Raw genomic sequence first — 24,027 nt, 5'->3', positions numbered from 1 at the left:
ATCATGGTGAAATCAGTACAAAAAACTGTGTTAGTTCAGGCCTTAGAGAAAATTTCTCCAGGTCAGAGTTGCAGCATGATGATAGAGCAGTAAAGGAAAGCATTCGCTGCTGCCCTCACTTTTGTCTCCAGAGCTGTTTATCTAGTGGCCTAGTACAACATTCACGCATCAGATTTTAATATTGGTGCCTACACACCTTTCTGTGGCAACTGTTTTGGTAGCCGTAGGCATTAATGTTTAAATATTTGGCCCATTATGTGTGTGTAGTCCTTCCAAAACTAGAAAGCTTTCCATTTAATGATAGGCGGATGGATGTTTGATACTATGCTTATGTCCCCATAGCCTTTATCGCAGCATCTGACTCATTTAGAACTGACTTCTAGAATGAGTGAATTTACTTGTATCCCCTTTAACTGTTTTGTTTGCTTCTAGGTACTGGGTTTTCAGATCTTGGGGTCGTGTTGGCACCGTAATTGGGAGTAACAAACTGGAGCAGATGCCATCTAAAGATGATGCCATTGAGCATTTCTTGAATTTGTATGAAGAGAAAACAGGCAACTCCTGGCATTCCAAGAACTTCACTAAATATCCCAAAAAATTCTACCCTCTGGAAATAGACTATGGACAGGTAACTCCCCAAAATTCCTGTGTTGGGAAGCTAACAGGAACTCCCTGTTAGATTTTCTAACTACTCTCCTCTACCTAGTTTAGGCATAGTTCTTTTCCCCTGTTCTATTCCAAGTTAGCTTTCCTTGTTTCTTTCAAAAAGAAAAAAAAAAAAAGAAAAAAAAACCTAGTAACAGGAAGAATACACTTAACTAAATCTCCCCCTCAGGGAGACTTGAACCTGCTTCAAACCGGGACTCTGATGAACTGGCGTTTCCACAGCTGTTCAACACACGAAAGAAAGAGAAGAGTTTTTAAAAAAAAAAACCCAACATACGGACACAGACGATAACAACAGTAACATCTAAATAAATACATCGAACAAGCTCAAAGAGGAGAGAACTGGCCATCTCCGGCTCCTCAGGCTTTAAGAAATGCGACCAATGCTGGGATCCTATGCCGGCTTCAGACGGTCATTCAATGTGCATCTGCTGTTTGGGGGAAACTCACTCTCCCCACAGCTGCACTCATTGCAACTCACTCACAGCGAGAGCCAGAAAGAACCGAGAGCTCCGCCTAAGAATGATTTTATTTGAAAAGGCTTTACGGCCCTCTGGGGAACAGGCGGCAACGCAACAAGAGCCCCCCCCCCCCCCCCCACCCTCCAGGAGTGAGCTGAGGGGCAGACCCTCACCATCCCGCTCCCTTCCAGCCTCTTCCTCTCCAAAACATAGAGGAGAGGCACACCAAAGCGGGAGGACCCCTGCTACGAAGGCTTCCGGGCGATCCTCCCACTCCGCACCGGCATCGGGGCACGCTACAGCTGAGCGGCCCCGGGAGCTCTCCAAGCAGCTGGCATGGCAAGAAAAGCCGGTGCCGCTTCAAACCGCGGTGCCGCTTCAAACCGCAGCACCGCTTCCAGCCCCGACGCTGCTTCAAGCTTCAGCGGCGCCGAAAGCCGCAGTACAGATTAAAGCCACGGCACCGCAGCAAAACGAAGTACAGCCTGCTAAGTGCCCGGCACCAGCTCCAGCTAAGCAGCATGATGCTACACTGATGCTGCCAGCACACCCAGACAAGCAGCCAGATGAGGCTGCTAGGGATCAGCCTCAGCAGGAAACTGACTCACAGAGCAGGCATCACTATCAGTGCCTGCCTTCTACATCTTACTCCCCTGGAAGGTCTCCATCAAGGCAATCCCCTCCCAGGTCTATGTCACCCTTATCCTTCCATGATGCTCCTCTTCCTGAGGATGACCATCACATGTCCTATTCCTCGAGACACGCATCACCTAGGCAGTCTCGCTCCCATCATTACAGGGCTCCACCACAACAAAGCCCATGACACCCATACTGGCCTTACCCACCCTCACCTTATCCACCACAATGGGGATCCTGGGAACACTGGGAGCCATACGGACGACGCTCCCCAGCTCACTCCACTCCATCCCGGAGAAGCTCATCTCGGCTGCAGCCCCTACCTCCAGCAACTCTTTCGGAGGAAGAGGCAGATCGAATCTCTGACAATGAATCAGACATTCATTCAATAAATGTCACACATTCTGATGCCCCCGAGGCACAACCAAATGAAGCCGTAGTACCATCAGATTCTGGAGCAATTGACGATCTAAAACAGTTCCAGGAACTATTCAAGAGAGTAGCGACAAGCCAGAATGTCTCCCTGCAAGAGGTCCAGAAGAAACAATACCAATTGCTAAAAAAATCTCCATCCTACATTACATAGCAAGATTGCTCTGCCCATAGACGAGGCAATAATGGAGACCTTGGAAGACCTCTGGAAAACACCTGCATCCATTCAACCAACTAATAAGAGAATCGACAGGAAGTACTTTGTCCCATCAAAGGACAACGACTTTCTCTTCACACACCCACAACCTAATTCATTAGTCGTAGACTCAGCACAACAACGTGCAAAGCTCCCACAATACAAGTTGGGCAATGCAGACAAGGGCCACAAAAAGTTGGACTCCTTTGACAAGAAGGTATACTCCTCTTCCACCCTACAACTCAGAATATCGAACTATTCTGCTCTCTTAGCAAATCATGACTTTGACAGTTACTCGAAACTGGGAGAACTGATGCCACATCTCCCTGAGTCCAAAAGATCCATCTTGAAAACAATAGTTCATGAGGGCCATCTGATCGCCCGCACCGCTCTCCAAACCGCAATGGATGTTGCTGACACCACCGCCCAAATTACAGCTACAGCGGTGGTCATGCGTAGAGCTTCTTGGCTCCAGTCGTCAGGAGTTCCCCGCGAACTCCAGCCTAAAGTGGAAGACTTGCCATTTGACAAACAAAAGCTATTTGCAGCTACTACGGACGAAATGCTCCACAACAGCAAAAATTCTAAGTCCACACTTCACACGTTGGGCGTGTACACGCAACCCTATAAACGTGGACGATACACCCCATATAACTCATACAACCGATACCGATATGGGCAATACAATCGACCACAGAGGCCCTATGAAGACACTAGACCAAGACAACGAGGTCCTAGAAGGCGCCCCAACCAGGCCCGCCCACCAACTACCCAACCATCTAAACAACAAATTTGAAGGTTTGGTCGGGGGCCTGCAACACCTCTCTTACGATCTACCACGAGTTCAACATGGCCATCTATTCACCCGCTGTTTGCGGCCATTCCTTCCTCAATGGGAATCCATAACATCGGACCGCTGGGTTTTAGAGATAATTTGAGTCGGCTATACTATCCCATTTATCTTTATCCCCCCTATCCCGTCCCTCTTCAGGGACCACTCTCACAAAACCCTTCTAAAGCAAGAAATCGATTGACTCCTCCGCATCGGGGCTATAGAAAGGGTACCCCGAGAGTTCCACGGGAGAGGGTTTTACTCAAACTATTTCTTAACCGAAAAACGAACGGGGTTGGAGACCTATATTGGACCTCCGCAAACTGAACAAGTTTCTCAAGAAACAGCATTTCAAGATGGTCACACTCTCCACAATCATTCCTGCACTAGATCAAGGGGACTGGTTTGCAGCCCTCGACCTCCCAAGATGCCTATTTCCATGTAACCATCCACCCCTCCCACAGAAACTACCTACGCTTCACGTTGGGACCAGACCACTTCCAGTACAAGGTTCTTCCCTTCGGTCTCTCATCAGCTCCGAGGGTATTTTCGAAGGTACTGGCGGTCGTAACTGTATCTCAGACGGCAGAACGTCATCATATTTCCCTAACTATACGACTGCCTCCTAAAGGGATCCTCACGCCGAAACCGCCTCTATGATACATATGACCACGGCCCTCCTCAATCGTCAAGGCCTTCTACTCAACCAAGACACGTCAATTTTGCACCCGGTTCAAGATATAGAGTTCATTGGCACACGCCTGGACTCAGTTACAGCCCAGGCATACCTACCTCAGCAACGTTTTGCAACTATACAAGAAATTATAAACTGGATGCTCACAGTTCCTATCACCACAGTACTTACATGCCTCCGACTAATGGGACACATGGCTTCCACCACCTACGTAGTCCACCATGCTCATCTGCACTTTCGATGTTTCCAGTTCTGGGTTGCAACCGTTTATATCCCATCACGACACCCTCGAAACAAAACGGTTACTATCCCACCAGACGTGTTCGCATCCTTACGATGGTGGACAGTGCCAAACAATCTTCTGGCAGGGGTTCCGTTCCAACAAATCGAACCCACTATCCAAATCACCACGGATGCTTCCCTGCTCGGCTGGGGGGCACATATGGACGGTCACGAAGTTCAATGCAGGTTGTTTCCTCTTAGCCATCACCTCCGTGAGGAGGGTGAGCGAACTCAGAGCATTAATGTCAGAACCTCCTTACACAGTTTTCACAAAGGATAGGGTCATACTTAGACCCCACCCCACGTTTTTGCCGAAGGTCTGTACAGAATTCCATCTCAACGAACCGATCGTATTACCTACCTTTTTCCCAAAACCGCATTCTTCGCAGACAGACGCCAGCCTGCACACTCTGGACATCCGGAGGGCTCTGGCCTTCTTCCTAGAAAGAACAAAACCATTTCGTAAATCTGAAAGACTTTTTATCTCCATTGCTGAACGATCCAAAGGGACACCAGTATCATCGCAATGAATCTCAAAGTGGATATCGACATGCATAATTAAGTGCCACTCTCTGGGCAATAGACCGCTACAACACCCACCACGAGCGCATTCCACTCAAGCCATGGTTGCTTCTACAGCCTTTCTGGGCAATGTCCCCTTAAGAGACATTTACTGGGCAGCAACATGGTCTTCAGATCATACCTATGCTAAACATTACGCTATTTTTCCACAACTTAAGAGTGACTCAGCAGTTGCCACGGCAGTGCTCTCCACCACTGCCAAACACTGACTCCGGCTCCCTCCAGCCGTATATTGAATACTGCTTTGTAGTCACCTAGAGTGGAGCACCCACGGGGACACTACTCGAAGAAGAAAAGGGAGTTATTCACCTTGTGCAGTAACGAGTGTTCTTTGAGATGTGTGTCCCCGTGGGTGCTCCACGACCCTCCCTACCTCCCCTCTTCTCGGAGTCTAAATTACTTGGGCGGAGACGAGGAACTGAAAGGGGTGGGGTTGAGCCGCGCTCTTCAGGAGGTGGGAAGGGCTTGAGATGCCTCCTGGGCATGCGTGGCTCAACAGGGGAAACTGCTATACAAAGCTCCGATCTGAGGCTCAGGGCAACCCTTCACCAAGAGTGGAGCACCCATGGGGGGGACACAGCCCTTTTTTGCATTATGCAGAACACTACACTGTGCTCAGTGCTATTCAAATATAAGGTGATGCAGTGCCTGTCCCATGTGGTTTACCATGTAGATCAGACGCCAACAATAGTGCATTTAAATAGTTAACTAGCTATGTTAGGAAAGTGGTTAAACTAAAGTTAGCTCCAATGCCTTTGAGTTGACACTGTGTGTCCACTCTTGGGATCTCTCAATCATGGAAATTAGAAGGACTTCAATTTGAAAATTAGTCATTTAAAGTAAGTCAAAAGTAATTTCATGAACTACCCTGTCCCTGAGTCCCATGACAGTTGTACATCACAATTTCATTTTCCTGTTTTTAAAATAGTACACATCTTCCCTGCCACTGTGTGAGTGACCGACCCAAACGTGGGAAACACTAAAACTGCTTCTTTCCCAGAGTTTTGTCAGATGCACATAATGAATAAATGAAAGGTGATAACTTAGCCATTGCAGAAAGGAGTCAGCTGTTTAAATAGTAAAACAAAAATTTACCCTTGTCTGGCCCATGAAAATTTGTCAGTTTACTTAAAAGAATATCCTCAACTTTAATCATATTTCTGCACATTTTTTTAAACCAACTATTGTTGAATAAATCCCTGAAGATAGCAGTAACAAAACAATTAAGAAATATTTTCTGTCGCACATCTGTATGGCCAAATTGTTGGATGACAACTGAAATGTTTGAATATCAAAATATGTAACTTTAGTGAAGTGGTCTGCATTAATGCAGAATGTTACACTGAGTAAATGTATATTTTTAAAGTACAGACAGTCCCCGGGTTACGTACAAGATAGGGACTGTAGGTTTGTTCTTAAGTTGAATTTGTATGTAAGTCAGAACTGGTACATATTGTAGGAGAAACTCTAGCCAAATGTTTCTCCAGAGCTCAGTTTTATTCTCCTACACCTCACTTCCCTCAGTTCTTTATTCTCAAGCTGAGGTGTCTGCTGAGAGAAGCCGCTCCGCGTCTCCCTGGTCTGATGGGGGGGGGGCGCTAGCTTCGTGTCTCCCTGGTCTGCTGGGGAGAAGCAGCTAGTGCGGGGTTGCCTCATCCCGTTTGTAAGTAGGGATCCAATGTAAGTCGGATTCATGTAACCCGGGGACTGCCTGTAGTAGAGCGTACAGCCTGTGAAGTTCAAAGAAAGTACAGTCCCCTAGTTGGGGGTGAAATGTTAGTACAAGTATTAAGATGAAAAATGTCAAGTTAGCATTTGCTTGGGTTTTTTTAAAATACAAACTTAATGTCCCATTGCTTTGTATTGTCAGAGCAATACCCCACATTTCCCACCAAATTCAGTTGTCTGTGCAATAGTGTGGCCTCTCTAATTTGGGTTTGAGTTATTACCAAAGCAGTCAATACATTTCCCTTATCCCTTGCTATGTTTATATTTATGTTTTCTAGGATGAAGAAGCTGTGAGGAAATTGACAGTGAGTGCAGGGACCAAGTCAAAGCTTCCAAAACCAGTCCAGGACCTTATTAAGATGATATTTGATGTGGAGAGCATGAAGAAAGCCATGGTGGAATTTGAGGTACTTGCACTTTTCTTTAATGTTCCTTGTTTCTAGTCACTCCTTCCCAGTGGACACCTGAGTTAAACTGGCAGTAACTGGTCATTTTTACTGTGGATTTGATCCAGCACTGTCAATATCATTCTTTTAGTTGAGGGCATAAGCACTGTAATCCACCCTTCTTTCCGTGTCTTTACTGTAACATATAGCTGTGAATCCAAACAGGTGGGGTTAAGAATCGTCTGGTAGTGCCTGCCTAAGGTCTTACTTCCCTTACAATATTGTGGATTACACAATATTAAACTTCCTCCGCAGTTTGACAGAGGAAGCCCCATTGTGCCACAGGGCAGACAGTGGGGGCCCTGAGTGGCCCATAGTGGAAAATCACAGAAAAATAACAACAGGCTTTATTACCACAAACAAAACGGTCCATTATTACTTCGCAGTCTTCCATGAGTTGTCCACAGCTCAGCCGCTATTTTTTAATAATCATACCACAATTCAAGAAGGGCCATATGCCTGCCTGCCTTCTGGGCATAAAAATGTATGCACTAACTTTCATCTGCCGTCTGCAACTCAGTGGATGGACTGCTGCATCTCAGGGCATCTGTCATATTAAACAACTTTTCTCTGGCTTTCTTTGGTCAGCCTGTAAAGATAATTTAATCTACCTAGCGTAACATTGAATGTTAAAAGAGGTGCTGCTTGTTCTCTGACATATAGATTCGTTTACACACCACTTTTTCTATAGCTACACTGTAATTTGTCATGTGCAGTGAAACTCTGACTGAAGTCCCTTTAATGTGCAAGCACATTCTGAACCATCTGATAGATTTTCCATATGTTCTTTTGAAAGCACAGATTTAGCCTTAAAGCCCTTAAAATAAATGCTAATAATTTTCCATTTCCAATACTGTCTACATCATCTGGAGAACATTAATGTCATTGGGCCTATGCTAATTTATGCCAGCTGAGGATCTGTATGGACCCTAGAGCTTGAATGGAGACATGCTCTTCCCATTAGATTCTGTCTTCAGTATTATCCTATGTGCAGGAGATCTTTCCAATGAAGGAAAAATATTTGCCTCTGCTTGGGAGCAAAAACACTGGACACAGTCTTCCCTGGGGATTTGTTAGGTCATTTTGCCAGCCTGATTTTCATGTGCTTTTATTTACTACATCCTATCCAGGCATTCCCAGTGTGCATAGATAGCTTTGGCAGCTTCAGGCTTTTTTCCTCGTAGACTTGTGTGATGTAAAGGATTATTTCCATGCTGGGGGTGACCTGAAGACTCTCTTTAGCTTTCTAATTCTGTAATGACTTGCCCTCACTTAACCCTGTACCAGTCTTGTTACAGTTCTTCAGACCCTTGCCTTGTAGCAAACACTTGCTAAGTGGACTATCTTGGTACTGCGGGTTCTCATTCCTGGATTGAGACCCCAGAGGTGATTCTGACAATATATCTGTTGCATTTGGCAGCAGTAAAGTGGCTATAATACTGATCTAGACTTGATCCATCATATGGTGTTTTGTTTAAAGTTAGTTAGAACAGACCCGTGTTGCTCTGCAACTTAAAAATCAGAGTTTTGCAGTTTGTGTGCTACTTTCCTCCTTGTAAAGCAATTGGAGAGGGACATTATATTGGAACATCTAATGACTCAAAGAACCAGAGGGGTAGCCGTGTTATGCATGTCTTCGTCATGCATCTGACGAAGTGGGTCTTTGCCCACGAAAGCTTATGCTCCTACACTTCAGTTAGTCTATAAGGTGCCACAGGACTCTTCGTCGCTTTTGACTCAAAGAAGGAGCTTTTAGCAGCTCTCTCCCCCTGCCACTTCCACCATGTGTGAACCTGCTGAATCCCAGCCTGCAAACCAGCAGCCCTCCCCTTTCCTCCTTTGCCACTTCCCCCTCCTCCCCAGGCTGCCAGCTCCCAGCCCACAGAGACTGGGAGCTAACAGCTCCTGAGTAAACAGTTAAGCGTTACTTGGTAAGCATCATCTGTTAAGGGTTATGCTTCTGAGTAACTGTGTGTTCACGTCCCTACTCTTCGACCAGCTTTTTTTTTTTTTTAAATATAGCTGGATTTCATAATGATGGAGATGCAGCAGGAAGGGGAAGCTAATCTCTGTAGCATGGTACAAGGTGCAAATTGCTATGCAAATTACTTCAGTGCTATGGTGGCAGGGCTCACTGGTTCAGAAGAGCTTCTTAAGCTCCATTGCAGAAGCTGGTGTGCATGTAGCTGGGATTTTAGCTTAACTTAAACAAATAAAATAGAATTTATCCAAACAGTAAATGATGTATGGTGTTTCTTAGGGTGTTCTTCCATTGAATCTTGTTTAGACTATTTTGCCAGCTCCTTGAGATGGGAACCGCTAGAAGATTTAAGATGCTGGGGGTGAGATAGGTGGGGATGCCAGGTTACATCTGTTTTTAAAATAAATCAGTAAATCATATGTGGAAAACAGAGGCATAACTTGTACTGTGAGATTACATTTTTAGTTACCATGCGCCTCGATGCGGCACCCACCCCGTGTGCAAAATATAGCTTCCTCATGCTTTACGTTGTCAGGTGCCAAGTTGAAATGCTGAAAATGGAGCATGAATCACTGTTACTAGAATCAAAATACTGGGCACGTTATATGATCTCCTAAAAGATACTTTGTTTTGTTCAAACTGCCCTTTATATTAGTTTTTTTTCCAGCAGCAGACCTAATTTAAAGGACTATGAATGCTTGTGGCATTAGGTAAATATTAAAACGAAATGTTAGAAAACATTTATTTTGTTCGGTCCAAGTACTGCACACATGGTCTTATGTTACTGATACAATTTTGCCTCGTTGGGAGATAACTGGTCTGTATTCTGGCTGCGCTGTTCTATTTATTCTTCAACCCATGCAGCTCTGAAATGTTTTAATTTTTATACGATGTATTCTGTCTGGAGACTCAGATCTTTCTGGTGGCCAGATGGAAGGAATTATGGAAGCATCATTGTAATGGAGTCCTGTTTTAATTGCTTCAACAAATCTTTGTCAGATTGACCTCCAGAAGATGCCCCTGGGAAAGCTGAGCAAGAGGCAGATCCAGAGTGCATACTCAATCCTTAATGAGGTTCAGCAGGTGAGCAAGAAACAGACTAACAGCAAGGGAATTCAGAAATCAATCTGGGCTCAGAATATGACTGGATTCCTTGCTGCATCTGTGCTTTATTGAGATTACACTTGTTTTGATCAAGTACAAGTTAATGGCAGAAGGTACGTACTTTAGGTTGCAATAAAGGGGCTGCTTCATTCTTTTTGAATTAACCTGTGGCTGAGGACATTATTATGGTTAGTCATACACCACTGGTGACTGAGGCTGTCTTAACTTGAAAACAGCTGCAGCACTTCAGCATAGATACTCACTGCCACAATGGGAGGGGTTCCCATGTCACTGTAGTTAATCCACCTACCCCAGAGGCAGTAGCTCTGTTAATGAAATAAGTTTTTCATCTACCAAATGTTGTCTATACCAGGAGTATGTCAGCATAGCTACATCTGTTAGGTCAGCATGAGAGACAGCTCTGCTGATGTAAGTTTCCAGTGTAGACTGGCCCAAAGAGGATGTAATATTAATATGCAACTAGTGACTTTGGTTCAGTGTGATAATATAAAGAGACCTAATTTGTTCTTTAGGATGAACAGTGTTTTAAGCATGTGATAAGATTATGATGTAAAGTTTAACCTGGTCTACACTTACAACTTAGGTTGCCATAGCTACAGCATTCAGGGTGTAAAAAAATCCACTCGCCTGGGCACCAAAGCTATACTGTCCTAACCCCTGGTATAGACACAGCTAGATTGACAGAAGAATGCTTCCATCAATCTAACAGTTGTGTGTCTCAGAATTGGCATTCTTACAACAATAGAAAAACTGCCATTGTCATAGTTGGTCTCTAAACTACAGGGTTGCAAGAATCATATCTGTGCTACTGTAGCTATTCTGCTGTAGAAATGGCCTAAGACAGGACCAGATCTGCTGCTGCTGGTGTAAATGAGGAATTAATCCACTTATATATTTGGAATTGCGCTAGCAGTGAACTTGAGATATTCCTGAGAAATGAACTCCTGTTCACTGCATTCCAAGATGAGAACCAAGCATCTAAGCTGCAACGGGGAGTGTATTTGCTTAATGATCTGTTTAGAAGCGCTGTACTGCTAAGCTTTTCTGGGTGCTATAAGGAGCCGTTGCTTATGTTTTGGAGCATTCCCAGGATACCTAGTCAATATTTTCCAGAGGGGCACTTAATATAAATGCAGATCAGCTGCCTGCTGCAACAAAATGGATTTGTTTCATTGTTCTCTAGTTCACATCTGCATTCCCAGTTTTATTTGTTTCAGTGAACCAGAGCCTCTTTATTTTTCTGATAAGCTTATTCCTTCATCAGTTGTTGCTTCACCAAAAAATGATTGTATTTTTGTAGATATTTGATATGGTACATGGAAACTGATTTAATAGGTCAGTCCTTGTATTTGTTTAAGTGAGTTCCAGTATTGAAATTACTTTGGTTGTCTTTCTTTGTCCTTGTATGGTTAGCATTTCTTTTTACTAGTCCTTCAAAACAAGTACCTTGACTTGAATGTATTGTTGCATGCATTTGTCCCAGAACTCCTGTTTCTTCTCCTTCTCATTTAGGCGGTTTCTGATGGTGGCAGTGATTCTCAGATACTGGATCTCTCCAATCGCTTCTATACACTGATACCCCATGATTTTGGAATGAAGAAACCACCTCTCCTAAATAACCTAGAACATATCCAGGTATTGATGGGTCTTATGACATTTATTGTAGAAAGCTGCTTTCGCACCTGATATCCAAATGCAGAAGGTTTGCATCTTAGACCTTCTAAGAATTTCACTCGGTCAGCTTAAAGTGGCCATTTCTTCATTGTTTGGGGCTGAGCTGCTTGCAGTCCTGTTGGACATTGCCAGGCTGTAACTATAATAACGTAGGTATTTTTAAATACAGGCAGTCCCCGGGTTACATGGATCCGACTTACATCGGATCCCTACTTACAAACGGGGTGAGGTAACCCCGCACTAGCTGCTTCCCCCCAGCAGACCAGGGAGACACGAAGCTAGCGCCTCCCCTTCCTCCCCTCCCCCCCCCAAGCAGACCAGGGAGACGCGGAGCGGCTTTTCTCAGCAGACACCTCAGCTTGAGAATAAAGGACTGAGGGAAGTGAGGTGTGGGGGAATAAAACTGAGCTCTGGAGAAATGTTTGGCTAGAGTTTCCCCTACAATATGTACCAGTTCCGACTTACATACAAATTCAACTTAAGAATAAACCTACAGTCCCTATCTTGTACGTAATCCGGGGACTGCCTGTATGTAGGCTTCCTTTTATGCTGTTTTAAATTGGATCAGCTGTTATCCAGAGATGTCTGAAGAATTGTCTCTGGAGCTCTGCATAGCAAAGGCTGACTTAGCTCTTAACAGTCACTTAACTGGCTTTGTGGCTTATGTACAGCTAGAGAGATTCTGGGCCAAATTCGTCCCTCTTGAAAGTGAGAACACTTTGGTTTTTCAGGCTTGAAGATGCTAGCCTGATTCGCACCCATATTCTGACATGTATCTTTGCCAAAAGATCTATTGATGTAAAGTTTTAACGTAGCAAAACTGAATGGAAAACGGAAAACTTGAGAGGATTTGTTTTTTTAGCTTTGTGAAAACATGGAAAGATGTGGGGCTTGACCTTAAAGCAGGAATTGCAAGTTTTAATGTAGGTTCTTCCTCATAGATACAGAACTGCTTTTAACATCACACTCTGGGATCCACTTGTCTGAGAAATTGCTCATCTCCCCATGACCCACTGCAGAAGATGAAGTCTGTCAGTTTGCTTGAACTCTTTGTGCTGTAGCTTAAATGCTCCTTAGCTGGCAACAGAACAGGGTAGGGCTTCTGAAATCTGCACTCTTCTTTGGTGCCTGGGATGGTTAGTTTAAAAAGAGAAGAGTCAAGTCTATTTGTCCAGCTGCTATATTAATTTTATAATAGGGGTAGGTGGGGTTTTGTTAAGTTCTATAGATCGCTTTATTTGATGTGAGCTACCCAAGTGTTGTGTTTTGCAATGGTGCATAGACATTTATAAATACCTCAGCGTTAACATGCTCATAGCAACTATAAGACAAGGTGTTAAAGCTGTAAAGACTTTCCTATGGCAAGAAAAATAACCTCTTCAAATTATCCAGGCCAAAGTGCAGATGTTAGACAACCTGCTTGATATCGAGGTTGCTTACAGCCTGCTCAGAGGTGGAAATGAAGATGGGGATAAAGACCCCATTGATGTCAACTACGAAAAGCTCAAAACTAACATTAAGGTAAATGAAATAGAATATTAGATTGTTGTCAGTAGCTGTGAATGTGAACTTGACACCCATTGGTATAGAGCATAACAGATGAATAAGACACTGCTGGTAAACTAAAAATGTATCTTTCCACTTATCAGGGAATGAATCATGCCTCATGTTGAGCTCCCAGTTTACCATTATATATGTCTCTCTTCATTTCACCATCTGTACAGAAAAATGTCTCTTAATTCTAATACCCTGCACATGTGTTCCTGACGGGTGGAGTGGGAAGGCCCATACATCCCTGCCTGTCCAAAGCCTCCCACAGCAAATTGTGTGACTCTTCTTCTCACACAAAGATGAGCCTTTGACTTTGGCCAAAAAACAATATATGATGCCCTGGGCATGTCTGTCCTAGTGATAAATAAGAAATGAGGAGAGCCACCAACTGCAAGATGAATTTTTCAGTCCCCAAAATGACCTAAAAGGCTCACATTAATTTGTATTTTTAAAGGAAACCTTTTGTGTTTTGTTCTTTCCTCCCAGGTTCTTGATAAAGATTCCGAAGAAGCCAAGATCATAAAGCAGTATGTGAAGAATACACATGCCTCTACCCACAATGCATATGATCTGAAAGTTGTGGATGTAAGTTCTGAAGGGATGGGGAATGTAGGCTACGTCTACACTGCAGGGTTTTTGCACAAAAACACTGGTTTAGCGCAAAAACCCATGGAGCATCCACACTTCATGTTTTTGCGCAAGAAAATTTACAGTAGAATGGCAGAACAGAGGGCTTTTTGTGGTGGAGGTATACCTCTTTCTACAAGGAATAACTCCTTTTTGAGCAAGAGTAGTTCTTACACAAAAAGGCATGTGTGGACACTCAACAGGGGTTTCTTCTGCAAAAAGAGCCTATCAGAAAAGGCACAGGTGCTCTGATGGCCATTCTGTTAATGGCAGTCAGAGCTTTCTTATGCAAGTCTGGATGCTCTCTTGCACAAAAGCACATTGCTTTTGCTATGCGCTTTTGTAATGTGGACATAGCCGTGGTGTGTAAAATTGATTTATACACCTTTGCTTTCTTCAGTGTCTCTTTTGTGTGTTAAGTAGCTACTAAGCAAGAACTTGTTACATGAGTAAATACAGCAAACTCTGAAGGCAAGATGCTGGGGAGGTATTCTCAAATCTAAGTTTTTTGACATTTTTTTGCTATCAAAACATCTTTATTTTCATTTTGTCTCTTAATAAATCTAGGGGGGAAATCACCTTCTGGCTTGAGGTAAATCTGGAAGATTTCAGCCCTGGAGGAGAATTATTCAGAAAGTTGCGAGCAAGTAAAAATTAGAGGAGTTGAGGAATAGAGATGGTGCTAGCCCACTGGGAACCCTAAGAAACAATATTTTGGTGCTCCCCTAGCCTCTAACGCATGCTGAAAAAGCAAGTGTCCCCCCTCGAGTCTGCTTATGTTTAACACCAGCACTTAGGGGACTAGCTTTAATGAAATGTCCTGGTACAACCTTTGCTATATATAGATAACTGGTAGCTGGACTTTGATTGACAGTATAAAACCCATGAAGTTTGCTTCTCTTAGTATGTTAACTTTCCTAGCACAGATTACTCATTTTCAAGATCACACCAACTTGCCAAGGGCCAAATAACAGATAATACTTTTATTTTTCCTTTCTCTCTTTGAAAAGATCTTCAAGATTGAACGTGAAGGGGAAAGTCAGCGTTACAAACCATTCAAACAGCTTCATAATCGCCAACTGCTCTGGCATGGCTCCCGCACTACCAACTTTGCTGGCATCTTCTCACAGGGTCTCCGAATAGCTCCACCTGAAGCACCTGTGGTATGTTAAACAAGTGCAAAAAAATAATTGTGCCACTCATCCTGTTCCTCTGGTCACCTTTTGCCCCTTCCATCATCTGGTCTCCTGTGGTCATTAGTGGTAAGAGCCTAAAGAAGAGAATGCTTGGGTAAGGAGAGGACAGATGACTGTTGTGAACATGTAATGCTATTCAGGCTGTTCAGAGTGGTTGCTGAGCAACATTTCTGTAATTTGCCACATGTCTGTAAGTTTGCCAATAAGTTACACTTCTGGCAGCGCTTGGGACTTGTTTTGTAGCATTACTCTTCTAGTTAATACAGACAGAATTCTAGGCATTTCACCATCTCTTTTGTCTTTGAAGCTAGGATTTTATTTTGATTCCCTTTTTCCTTTCCCACCCCCAGACTGGTTACATGTTTGGTAAAGGTGTCTATTTTGCCGACATGGTGTCCAAGAGTGCCAACTACTGTCACACATCTCAGACTGACCCAATAGGCTTAATCTTACTGGGAGAGGTTGCCCTTGGAAACATGTAAGTAATTTGTATGTTGTTAACTGGCTCAGTGTTGTAGAAGGTACCACATAAGCTGTTAACCTATTCAAGTGACAATGAGAAGCTGTTGTAGTTTGCTTGGAGATAATTTAAAACATTTTGGTAACTCCTAAAATAAATGAATAATTTGAGTAAAATTTGCCTTAAAGAAATAGCATTGTTGTTGTTTGTTGTAATTAGTTATTTTTAACTATAACAAGGAAGGCGAAATGACAGCTGTGATACTGTTGCCTTCTAAAGGCATAGTATATAAAATAACTTCATAGAACTGTAACTTTTTTTCTTTTTCACTAAGTTCTCTTACAGTTTTCTAGAAATGTTCTTTCTACTTTTTAGGCATGAACTAAAGAATGCTTCTCACATATCTAAGTTGCCCAAGGGAAAACACAGTGTCAAAGGTAAAGCTTAGTTGAGAAATTATGCAGTTGATAATTGTACGAAACATTGCTGCTTCATCCCATGACAGCTTTTGCATGGTGAAAATAATAATCTAGACATGTGCTATGGCTGTATCTTCAAAAAGGGTTGAATAACATTCCCTTCACGAATGTATTTATGTACTTTCAGATGGGGAGAGGGAGGAACTCTAGTTTCATGCTTCATAGTGTGTTAATTGTCTGTGTGAAAGTTCGGGCAGGAATTTCCCCCAAGTGTAGCACTGAACAATGAACTAAGTGTGTTTTTAGGGCTTTGTACTTGCCTCAAAGTACTGGTATTGGGCGTTGCTGGAGGTAGGATGTTACTTGATAGACCAATAGTGTAAAGTATTTTGAATAACACTTTCAAAATGTCTTTAATATTTAGGGATTAAATAGCTGGTTTTGTATGTTACTGATAAAAGCTGGAATTGGAATGATTGCTGTTCTTACAATGCTACTCCTCTCCCTCTCCCCCTCCCAAAAAAAAAAAAAAAGAGTTCCTGTTTTCTGGGGGATTTGTAGAGGGAATTAATGAATGTTGAGAATTATTCACACAGGATTGGGGGAATAGTAACATTTGACAAATACCCTTGATTAAACAAAGTGCTTCAAATTGATCTGATAGGCATCTTGATCTTTGAAATCTTTACTGGAGTTTATATCTTTCTTAGGTATCCATTTAAGTATATAGAACATTAGAACCTAAATTAACTTATGTCAAGAAAGTGTTTATACAGGAGAACAGGAATTAGTTCATTATTTTAATTTCCTTTACATTTTACAGTTTAAATGTATTCTATATTGGGAAGGGTGTATGAGAACTAGAAGTGAATCTGACCCCTCAGTTTTTAAGTGTCCAACCTGTGTGAAATTAATGAAGCAGCCAGCACGAATGGAAAAATAAAAACATTTTAAAGTATTTCAGGCGTAACAATCTACTCGTTCCACAAGTGAGGTTATAGAATATTTAACATAGCCTGTGTGTGGTCATTGTCACTTTTAAGATCACTTGGGATACAAAGCTTAAGCTTACTGCAGTGGTTCTCAACCAGGAGTCAGGAGCCCCTTGGGGGGGGGCCACAAGCATGTTTCCTGGTGACCACCAAGTATAGCCAATTTGTTGTGGCACAGCTGAGCCATGGAGTTTTTGCAGCATTGAAGGAAGTGGGGCCACAGAAAGAAAAAGGTTAACAACACCTGGCTCACAGTACAAGTGAGGCTGTGCTGATGCCAAAGTGCTTGATTTCCAGGCGACATAAAATAGGAACTGGATAGATCCCTCTGACTTCAGTGCAAGCAGAAACAGGCTCTTAATGTGCATGGGTAATCTGGCAGTTGTACACTTCTTCCTTTGAAGAAATAACAACATTTTAAACTTCATGGCAGAGAGACTGGACATACCATAGGATTCCCCAAATGGCTTTTATGGCAAACCATTGTGAGTCGGGGTATGGTGCTTGTAGTGGGCTGTAAAGTATCATGCACATCTTCTGCACTGTATAAATGACTGACATTAAAGAGACATTTTCTCATACTAAGCAAGAAAGATTCTGCCTACATTCCAGACTTATAATTAACACTGTCTTTCTCTTTCATAGGTTTAGGCAAGACTGCACCTGATCCTTCAGCCACTATCACTCTAGATGGTGTGGATATTCCTTTAGGGAATGGAATTCCATCTGGAATTAGTGATACCTGTCTTCTATATAATGAGTATCCTTTGCTATCATTCCACTTTAACAGGAAAGCATTTCTCTGAATAACATGCAGAATCTACCATTACAGTTGAGGAAGTTTAGATAAAGAAGCCTTTTCTTTTAGATCTTTCATGGATTGGTCTCAGAGGGGTTGCCGTGTTAGTCTATATCAGGGGTCTCCAAACTTTTCAGCCCGAGGGCCGCATTAACTATCAAACAGCAGTTCGGGGGCCGACTACACACTTGAGGTCCAAATAAAAAACAATCAAAACATGGATGTTGTTTTTAATTATGTATTTAATATTATTTTATTCAGTTATTATTTAATAACACATTCATACACTACACATGAACACCTGTATTAGTGTGAATGGTGAAATTGTTTCCTGGATGCCAAAATAGCAGACATTTCTGGCTTTAGATTTGTTGTCCCTAACATCAACAGTGACCTGAGATTATCATCGGACAAGTTTGTTCTCAAATTGTTCTTCACGTATTTCATTCTTGAAAATGTTTGTTCACACAGGTATGTTGTTCCAAAGATTGAAAGGTACCTTGATGCAAAAGTTTTGACATTAGGAAAGTCTTCCTTGGGCAAAAACTGGTAAAAACCCACCAGTCCTATTTTGAACTTGTCCCTAAGGAGGTCATTTGCTTGCAACTCAATGACTTCCAGCTGCAGTTCATCTGGGCAACTGGCCACATCTGCTTCAAATGGGTTTTGAAACAATCTCACTTCTTCTGCCTTTGAATCCAAAAAGGTCTCCACGGGCCGGATGAGAGGGCCTCGCGGGCCGCATCCGGCCCCCGGGCCGTAGTTTGGAGACCCCTGGTCTATATCCACAAAAATGAGAATTCCTGTGGCACCTTAAAGACTAACAGATTTATTGATAAGTAATTCCCTCCTTTTGAGAGTGTGTGTGTGTGTGTGTGTCTACATGTATAGAGAGAGATACACACACCCATACCCTACCTCTCTGATTTCTACTCCATGCATCTGACACAGTGGTTTTTACCCACAAAAGCTTATGATCAAATAAATCTGTTAATCTTTAAGGTGCCACAGGACTCCTTGTTGTTTCATGGAGTGATTAGCAAGCTATGATTTGCACAGTCCCCCTTACAAGGGAAACAATTTTAGAATAATGTTTAAAGAAACTTTCATTGTCAACCCTGCATATAAAGAAATAGCACACATGGTGAGTAGTTATATTAACTACAGTACTTTGCACTTCTGTAGCATTTGCAAAGCTCTTTGCAAACAGTTTGGCTGTGTCTAAATTGGCAGCCGCTTTTGCGCCAAAACTTGCAGCCTGTCTACACTGGCCGCAAGTTCTTGCACAAGAACACTGACGTTCTAATGTATGAAATCAGTGTTTCTTGCGCAAGAACTATGATGCTCCCGCTCAGGAATAAGCCCTCTTGCGCAACTGTTCTTGTGCAAGAGGCCAATGTAGACAGGCAACATGAATTTCTTGCGCAAGAAAGCGCTATGGTTAAAATGGCCATTAGAGCTTTCTTGTGCAAGAGATCGTCTACACTGGCATGGATGCTCTTGTGCAAAAGCACATTTCTTGCGCAAAGGCACATGCCAGTGTAGTCGCTTTCTTCTGGAAGAGTTTTTGCACAAGAACTCTTCCGCAAAAGAGTTCTGGCTCAAAATCATGCCAGTGTAGACGTAGCCTCTTAGTTTAAACTCCACACTGGATGTGGGGGGCAGAGATTAGCCTTTTCCTGTTTCTAGATGGATGGATAAACTGAGACTTAGAATTCATTTTTCTGCATTCAGTTTATGACCGGGTCAGAACCAGAGATTCTCAAATAGATGATCTAACCGTTAGACACACTTCCTCTGATCCTGCTAAGCAAATAACTTTTTAAATTAATAATCTCTAGACAGGCCAGACTCCGCTGACTGCTCTTTGAATTGTTTCATCACAAGGCTGTCTATCATAAGAGCTGACAGCAAGGAGCATATAGCAACCTTGGTTTTTAATATCACTCCTGTTTTAGTTCACTTGACAACATGAAATGGAATTATAACTTTGTCCAAGTCATCTAATGTGCTACTCATTCAGCTTGTCAATATGTGTTTTAAAATCCATTAGACTTAGTGAGAATTTGTTTAATTTAGTTTTAGAGCACATCTATGCTACAGCCTAAGTCAATATAACTTACGTCACTCAGGAGAGTGAAAAAGCCACCTCCACCATCCCTGAGCAAAACCAGTTTCACATTACAGCTCTATGTCAGTGAGAGATGCTCTCCTGCTAATATAGCTTCCATTTCTCTACAAGGTGAAGTAATTATGCCAACAGGAGAGCACTCTTCCATCAGCATTAGTGTGTCTTCATCAGACATGTAGCACTGTGGTGTAGACTTGCCCTTAGGAGTCATCATCTTAGAAGTAGGTTTGTAGCATTAAAAGCTGAGAAAATGAATAGATTAAGTGCCTGACTTTTCTAATGAAACTTAGTCACATAATAACCAGGATGTGGATAGTCTCAGTCTATTCCAATAATACCAACAATTGCACTGTTTTTCATTTTCAATCCATTCCCTGACTGGCGAGCATTCTCTGTTTCTATAGATGGGGAACAGAGACAGAGGCTTCACACTGGAAAACAGTAACATAGATACGATTACGGTTCAGGAATTCCTGATTCCGTAGTCCTGTGTTCAGTCTTCACTTTTTTTCTCTGTCCCCAGTATTTAGACTGAGCATGTGACTTGGTACCATGAGGTCATGGCAGACAAGAATGGCTTTGGATAAACATAGTCTTCAGCTAATGCAGTCCCTGGTCCAGTCAGTCAGTTTGTCTCTTGAGATTCCCATCACACTTTCTTTAATGTTGCCCTTGTCTAGTGACTCTTCCTATTCCTGATTTTGTATCAAGAGCTCCGAAATAAACGGTTGATGCTATATACTCTGATTTAAAGAAGAATGGGTTTGTGTGGGGTCAGGAAGTTTGCCTAATTTTGGTGTTCAGTTCTGCTTTTCTGAATTCATTATTTGATTTAGCCTGGAGCTGATTTTCCTATAGTATTTGCAGAGTTTAGCACTGTTCCTTTTGTTTATATTGTCAGAATTTTTTAGAACATAAACTTCTATTTCACACATTGCAAACTAAAAAGTAAATCAAATGTGTGTGAGGGGGAAACGTTCTAACTCACAAGAAGAAATATAGGCATGCACCTAGAATTTGACATCATGAGCTTGCTGTTATGTTCAGATTGGCATAGTGCAAGACTCAAACACTGTTGAAGTCCAAGCTATGTTTATATTGTTATTTTAAAGTAGTTTTTCCTTAACTCGCTGTTTCCTTCCCAGATACATTGTCTATGATGTTGCTCAGGTAAATCTGAAGTATCTACTGAAACTGAAGTTCAACTACAAGACATCACTCTGGTGAACCCTGCTTAGAAGCCCTGTTAATGAGTTACAATGTAGTTACGCTCTAGTGCTGACTTCTGACATGCTTATGCATTGACTTTCCTTATCAAGGTATCAAAAAGCTAAGATGCAGAAGAGGTTACTAAATCCAGATTTAGTAACACTTTAGTAAGCGTTTTTTTTATAAATATGTGGTGGCACATGGAACTGAATTTTGATGAGAATGAATACCAGTTTTTGTTTTATGCCACTTCTAATTTTTGGGCTATCAAGTGTATCTTTGAATTGACAGACCAAAAAAAATTAAAGGAAGGGGATTTTAACCAAATGGAGTTGAAGGGGAGTTGGAGAGGAAAAGATATTACTGAATGTTTACAAATAGTTGTGCTATTTAAAAAAAAATTGCTCACTTGTTTAAAATATCCTCTTCGATTTTTGATTTTGAATAAATATTAAACGTGCATTTATTTTGAGGTAAAAATAAAAGCTAATTTCATACTAATAACTTTTATTTTTATGTTGCAAAATGATTGAATTGTGATGTTTGATTCAGTTTGTGTATTATTTTGTAATACTTTTAAACACGCCATGGCTCTCTAAATATAAACACTAAACATTCAAACCTGTGGACACATCTCAATCCACACTGGATAGCCATTGGGATTTTTTTCCATTGTGGTGGTAGTAACCAGTTTCTGATTAATTTGAGGCCTAATGTAGGAAATGTCCCTGGAAAGAACCAATACATGTTGCCATGATTTATTGAGAATTAGTCTCAACAGACCTCTATAAATACCAATTTTTCATGTGATTTAGGGTGTGTGGAGGACCTTCATTGTAGACTATCCTTTTGATCCACAGAACAAATGTGTAGGATTGGTACAGCAGGCTTTACTCACCCAGACCTAGATTGAAATGCAAATTCAGTCTGTGGTCAGTTTTGTCATTGACCACCGTTAAGAGGACTGTCAACAGAAAGTGCCATTAGCTCCAAATATGATAGGATGTGGGTATGTCTTTTGAATCTGCTCACTTCCAAAAGACCACAAAACATCCAGAGACAATTTTTGACCATGGTGATTTCATGTTGAAATGTTCCTTACCTAATGTCGTGAGCCATCCATTTCCACATTGTTTTGCTATATGCAGGGTAAAACATAGTCAATAACTAAAGTAACCATATTTCTGTGACTCATTCACAAACTACACTTTGCAAGCTAAAATACATACATTTTATATTTTCAGGGCATTGTTCTAATATGTAGATCGTAATGCCTGTGACCACATTAATAAAATGCTTGATTTTTAGAGTGTGAACCAGATTTGTACATAATGAAGTTGATGAGATTGCAATTAGTGTTCTAAGAACAATGGTAGTTGCTAATCATAAACTTATAGAATATAGAGACTCCCTGCCCCCCACTGGCACCCCAGCCTCGGCTCCCTGTTCCCTGCCCTCCCTGTGCCCCCTCTTCCCTGTCCCCCTCTCCCCAGCCACAGAACTGTCCCCACCCACAGAACTGTCCCCAGCTGCAGAATCCTGTCCCCACTGGCACTCTGTTCCATGCTGCAGAACCTTGTCCTCTCCCCTCCCAGCATTCTGTTCCCTCTTCCCTGCCCCCAGCCGCAGAACTCTGTCCCCACTGGCACCCTGTCCCCTGCCGAAGCACCTACTAGCACCCTTCCCCAGTACTATCTCCCCTGCTCCCACCAACACAGTTGGGCCGCATTAGTGAAGCTTGGGGGTTGGAGGAGGGTTTTTTTGCATCTCACTTGTGTGGCCCCAACTGACTCAAAACAGTGAGTCGGTGACCCCTGACTCAAAACAGGTTCCCTGCCCTTCTCAGAAATAAAGACAATGCAGAAACTTTTTGTGTTTGACATAGTATTTTATTTAAAAATGAAGCCTGGCCAACAAACCCCCAATTGGGGCCAAGCCCGCATCTGGCCACAGCATCATAACACTCCTGCACGCCCCTTTCCCCCAGACCCTACATCTGAGCCTATCATAAACTGGAATCCCCTGCCCTGAGCCCCTCACGTACCCCAACCCAAATTCCTGAACCCTCACATCCAGAAGTCTGTGGCTTGCTTAGTACCCTAACCCTACATCTGACCCCAACACTGCCCGGCCTGGAGCTCCCTCCCCGAGCATCAGTGTTCCCTTATCCACCTCTTCCTGCATCCAGATTTCCTCCCACAGCTTGCACCTCTCACCCCTTCCCACACCCAAATCCCTCATTCCCACCCTAGAGCCTACACATCCTGTCTCAACCCAGCGAGGGTACGGCTAGACTGCAGGAGTTTTTCAGGATTCTGGAGATATCCCAGAAAAACTCTTCTGCATTCAGGGATGTGTTTGTTGTTCTACTTCTTTTAGTGGAAGAGCAAACATGATCTTTCGGTCACCCCTATATTCCTCTTTCCACGAGGAATAAGGGGGCTTCCAAAAGAAGGGTTTTTTTCTGATATTTGGTCCAGTCTAGACAGGCCAAATGTTGGAAAAACCTCTTCTTACAGAAGAATTGGGGAAAAAGGCAGCAGTGTAAGGGTTGGGGATAGCAAGTAATGGAGAGGAGGAAACTAGATAGGGTGGGGCTTCAAGGAAGGGGCGGGGCGGTAGATCTTGGCTTGTTCTGTCATTTAAAAAGTGACCTTGGGTGTAGAAAGGTTGGAGACCACTGATCTATGGGGAAGGAAATGTGTAAGGAACAGGTAAGTGATGTGACTTAAAATCCACTGGTTCTAAAGGAGCAAAATAGCTGGTACTGTAAGGTTTTTTTGGGGGTGAGGAGATTGAGCAAGAGAGAAACTCGGAGTGACCCCGATTTGTTGCTCCTTTCTGGAAAGGGGTGGGGGGACCAGAGCATGACAGGTATATTAGGAACTTGGAGGCTAAGGGCTGCCTC

At 42.6% G+C, this 24,027-nt stretch overlaps 1 protein-coding gene across 1 annotated transcript in view; it reads left to right on the top strand.

The window, feature by feature from the left end:
• PARP1 (poly(ADP-ribose) polymerase 1) overlaps positions 1–22,428 on the top strand; it is a 60,602-nt gene extending 38,174 nt beyond the window's left edge. Inside the window, exons 13-23 of the mRNA XM_075925305.2 lie at positions 433–628; positions 6,788–6,916; positions 9,936–10,019; positions 11,574–11,696; positions 13,128–13,256; positions 13,773–13,871; positions 14,924–15,076; positions 15,460–15,587; positions 15,945–16,006; positions 17,626–17,740; positions 21,056–22,428. Coding sequence (XP_075781420.2) covers positions 433–628; positions 6,788–6,916; positions 9,936–10,019; positions 11,574–11,696; positions 13,128–13,256; positions 13,773–13,871; positions 14,924–15,076; positions 15,460–15,587; positions 15,945–16,006; positions 17,626–17,740; positions 21,056–21,137 — 1,300 coding nt within the window. The 3' untranslated portion in view covers positions 21,138–22,428. The remainder of the gene's footprint in view (positions 1–432; positions 629–6,787; positions 6,917–9,935; positions 10,020–11,573; positions 11,697–13,127; positions 13,257–13,772; positions 13,872–14,923; positions 15,077–15,459; positions 15,588–15,944; positions 16,007–17,625; positions 17,741–21,055) is intronic.
• Positions 22,429–24,027: the final 1,599 nt, after the last annotated feature.

The sequence above is a fragment of the Pelodiscus sinensis genome, chromosome 3 (assembly GCF_052426305.1).
Source record: "Pelodiscus sinensis isolate ZL-2025 chromosome 3, ASM5242630v1, whole genome shotgun sequence".
In the NCBI taxonomy this organism is placed as follows: domain Eukaryota; kingdom Metazoa; phylum Chordata; order Testudines; family Trionychidae; genus Pelodiscus; species Pelodiscus sinensis.
This window is presented reverse-complemented; position numbering and strand designations above follow the sequence as displayed.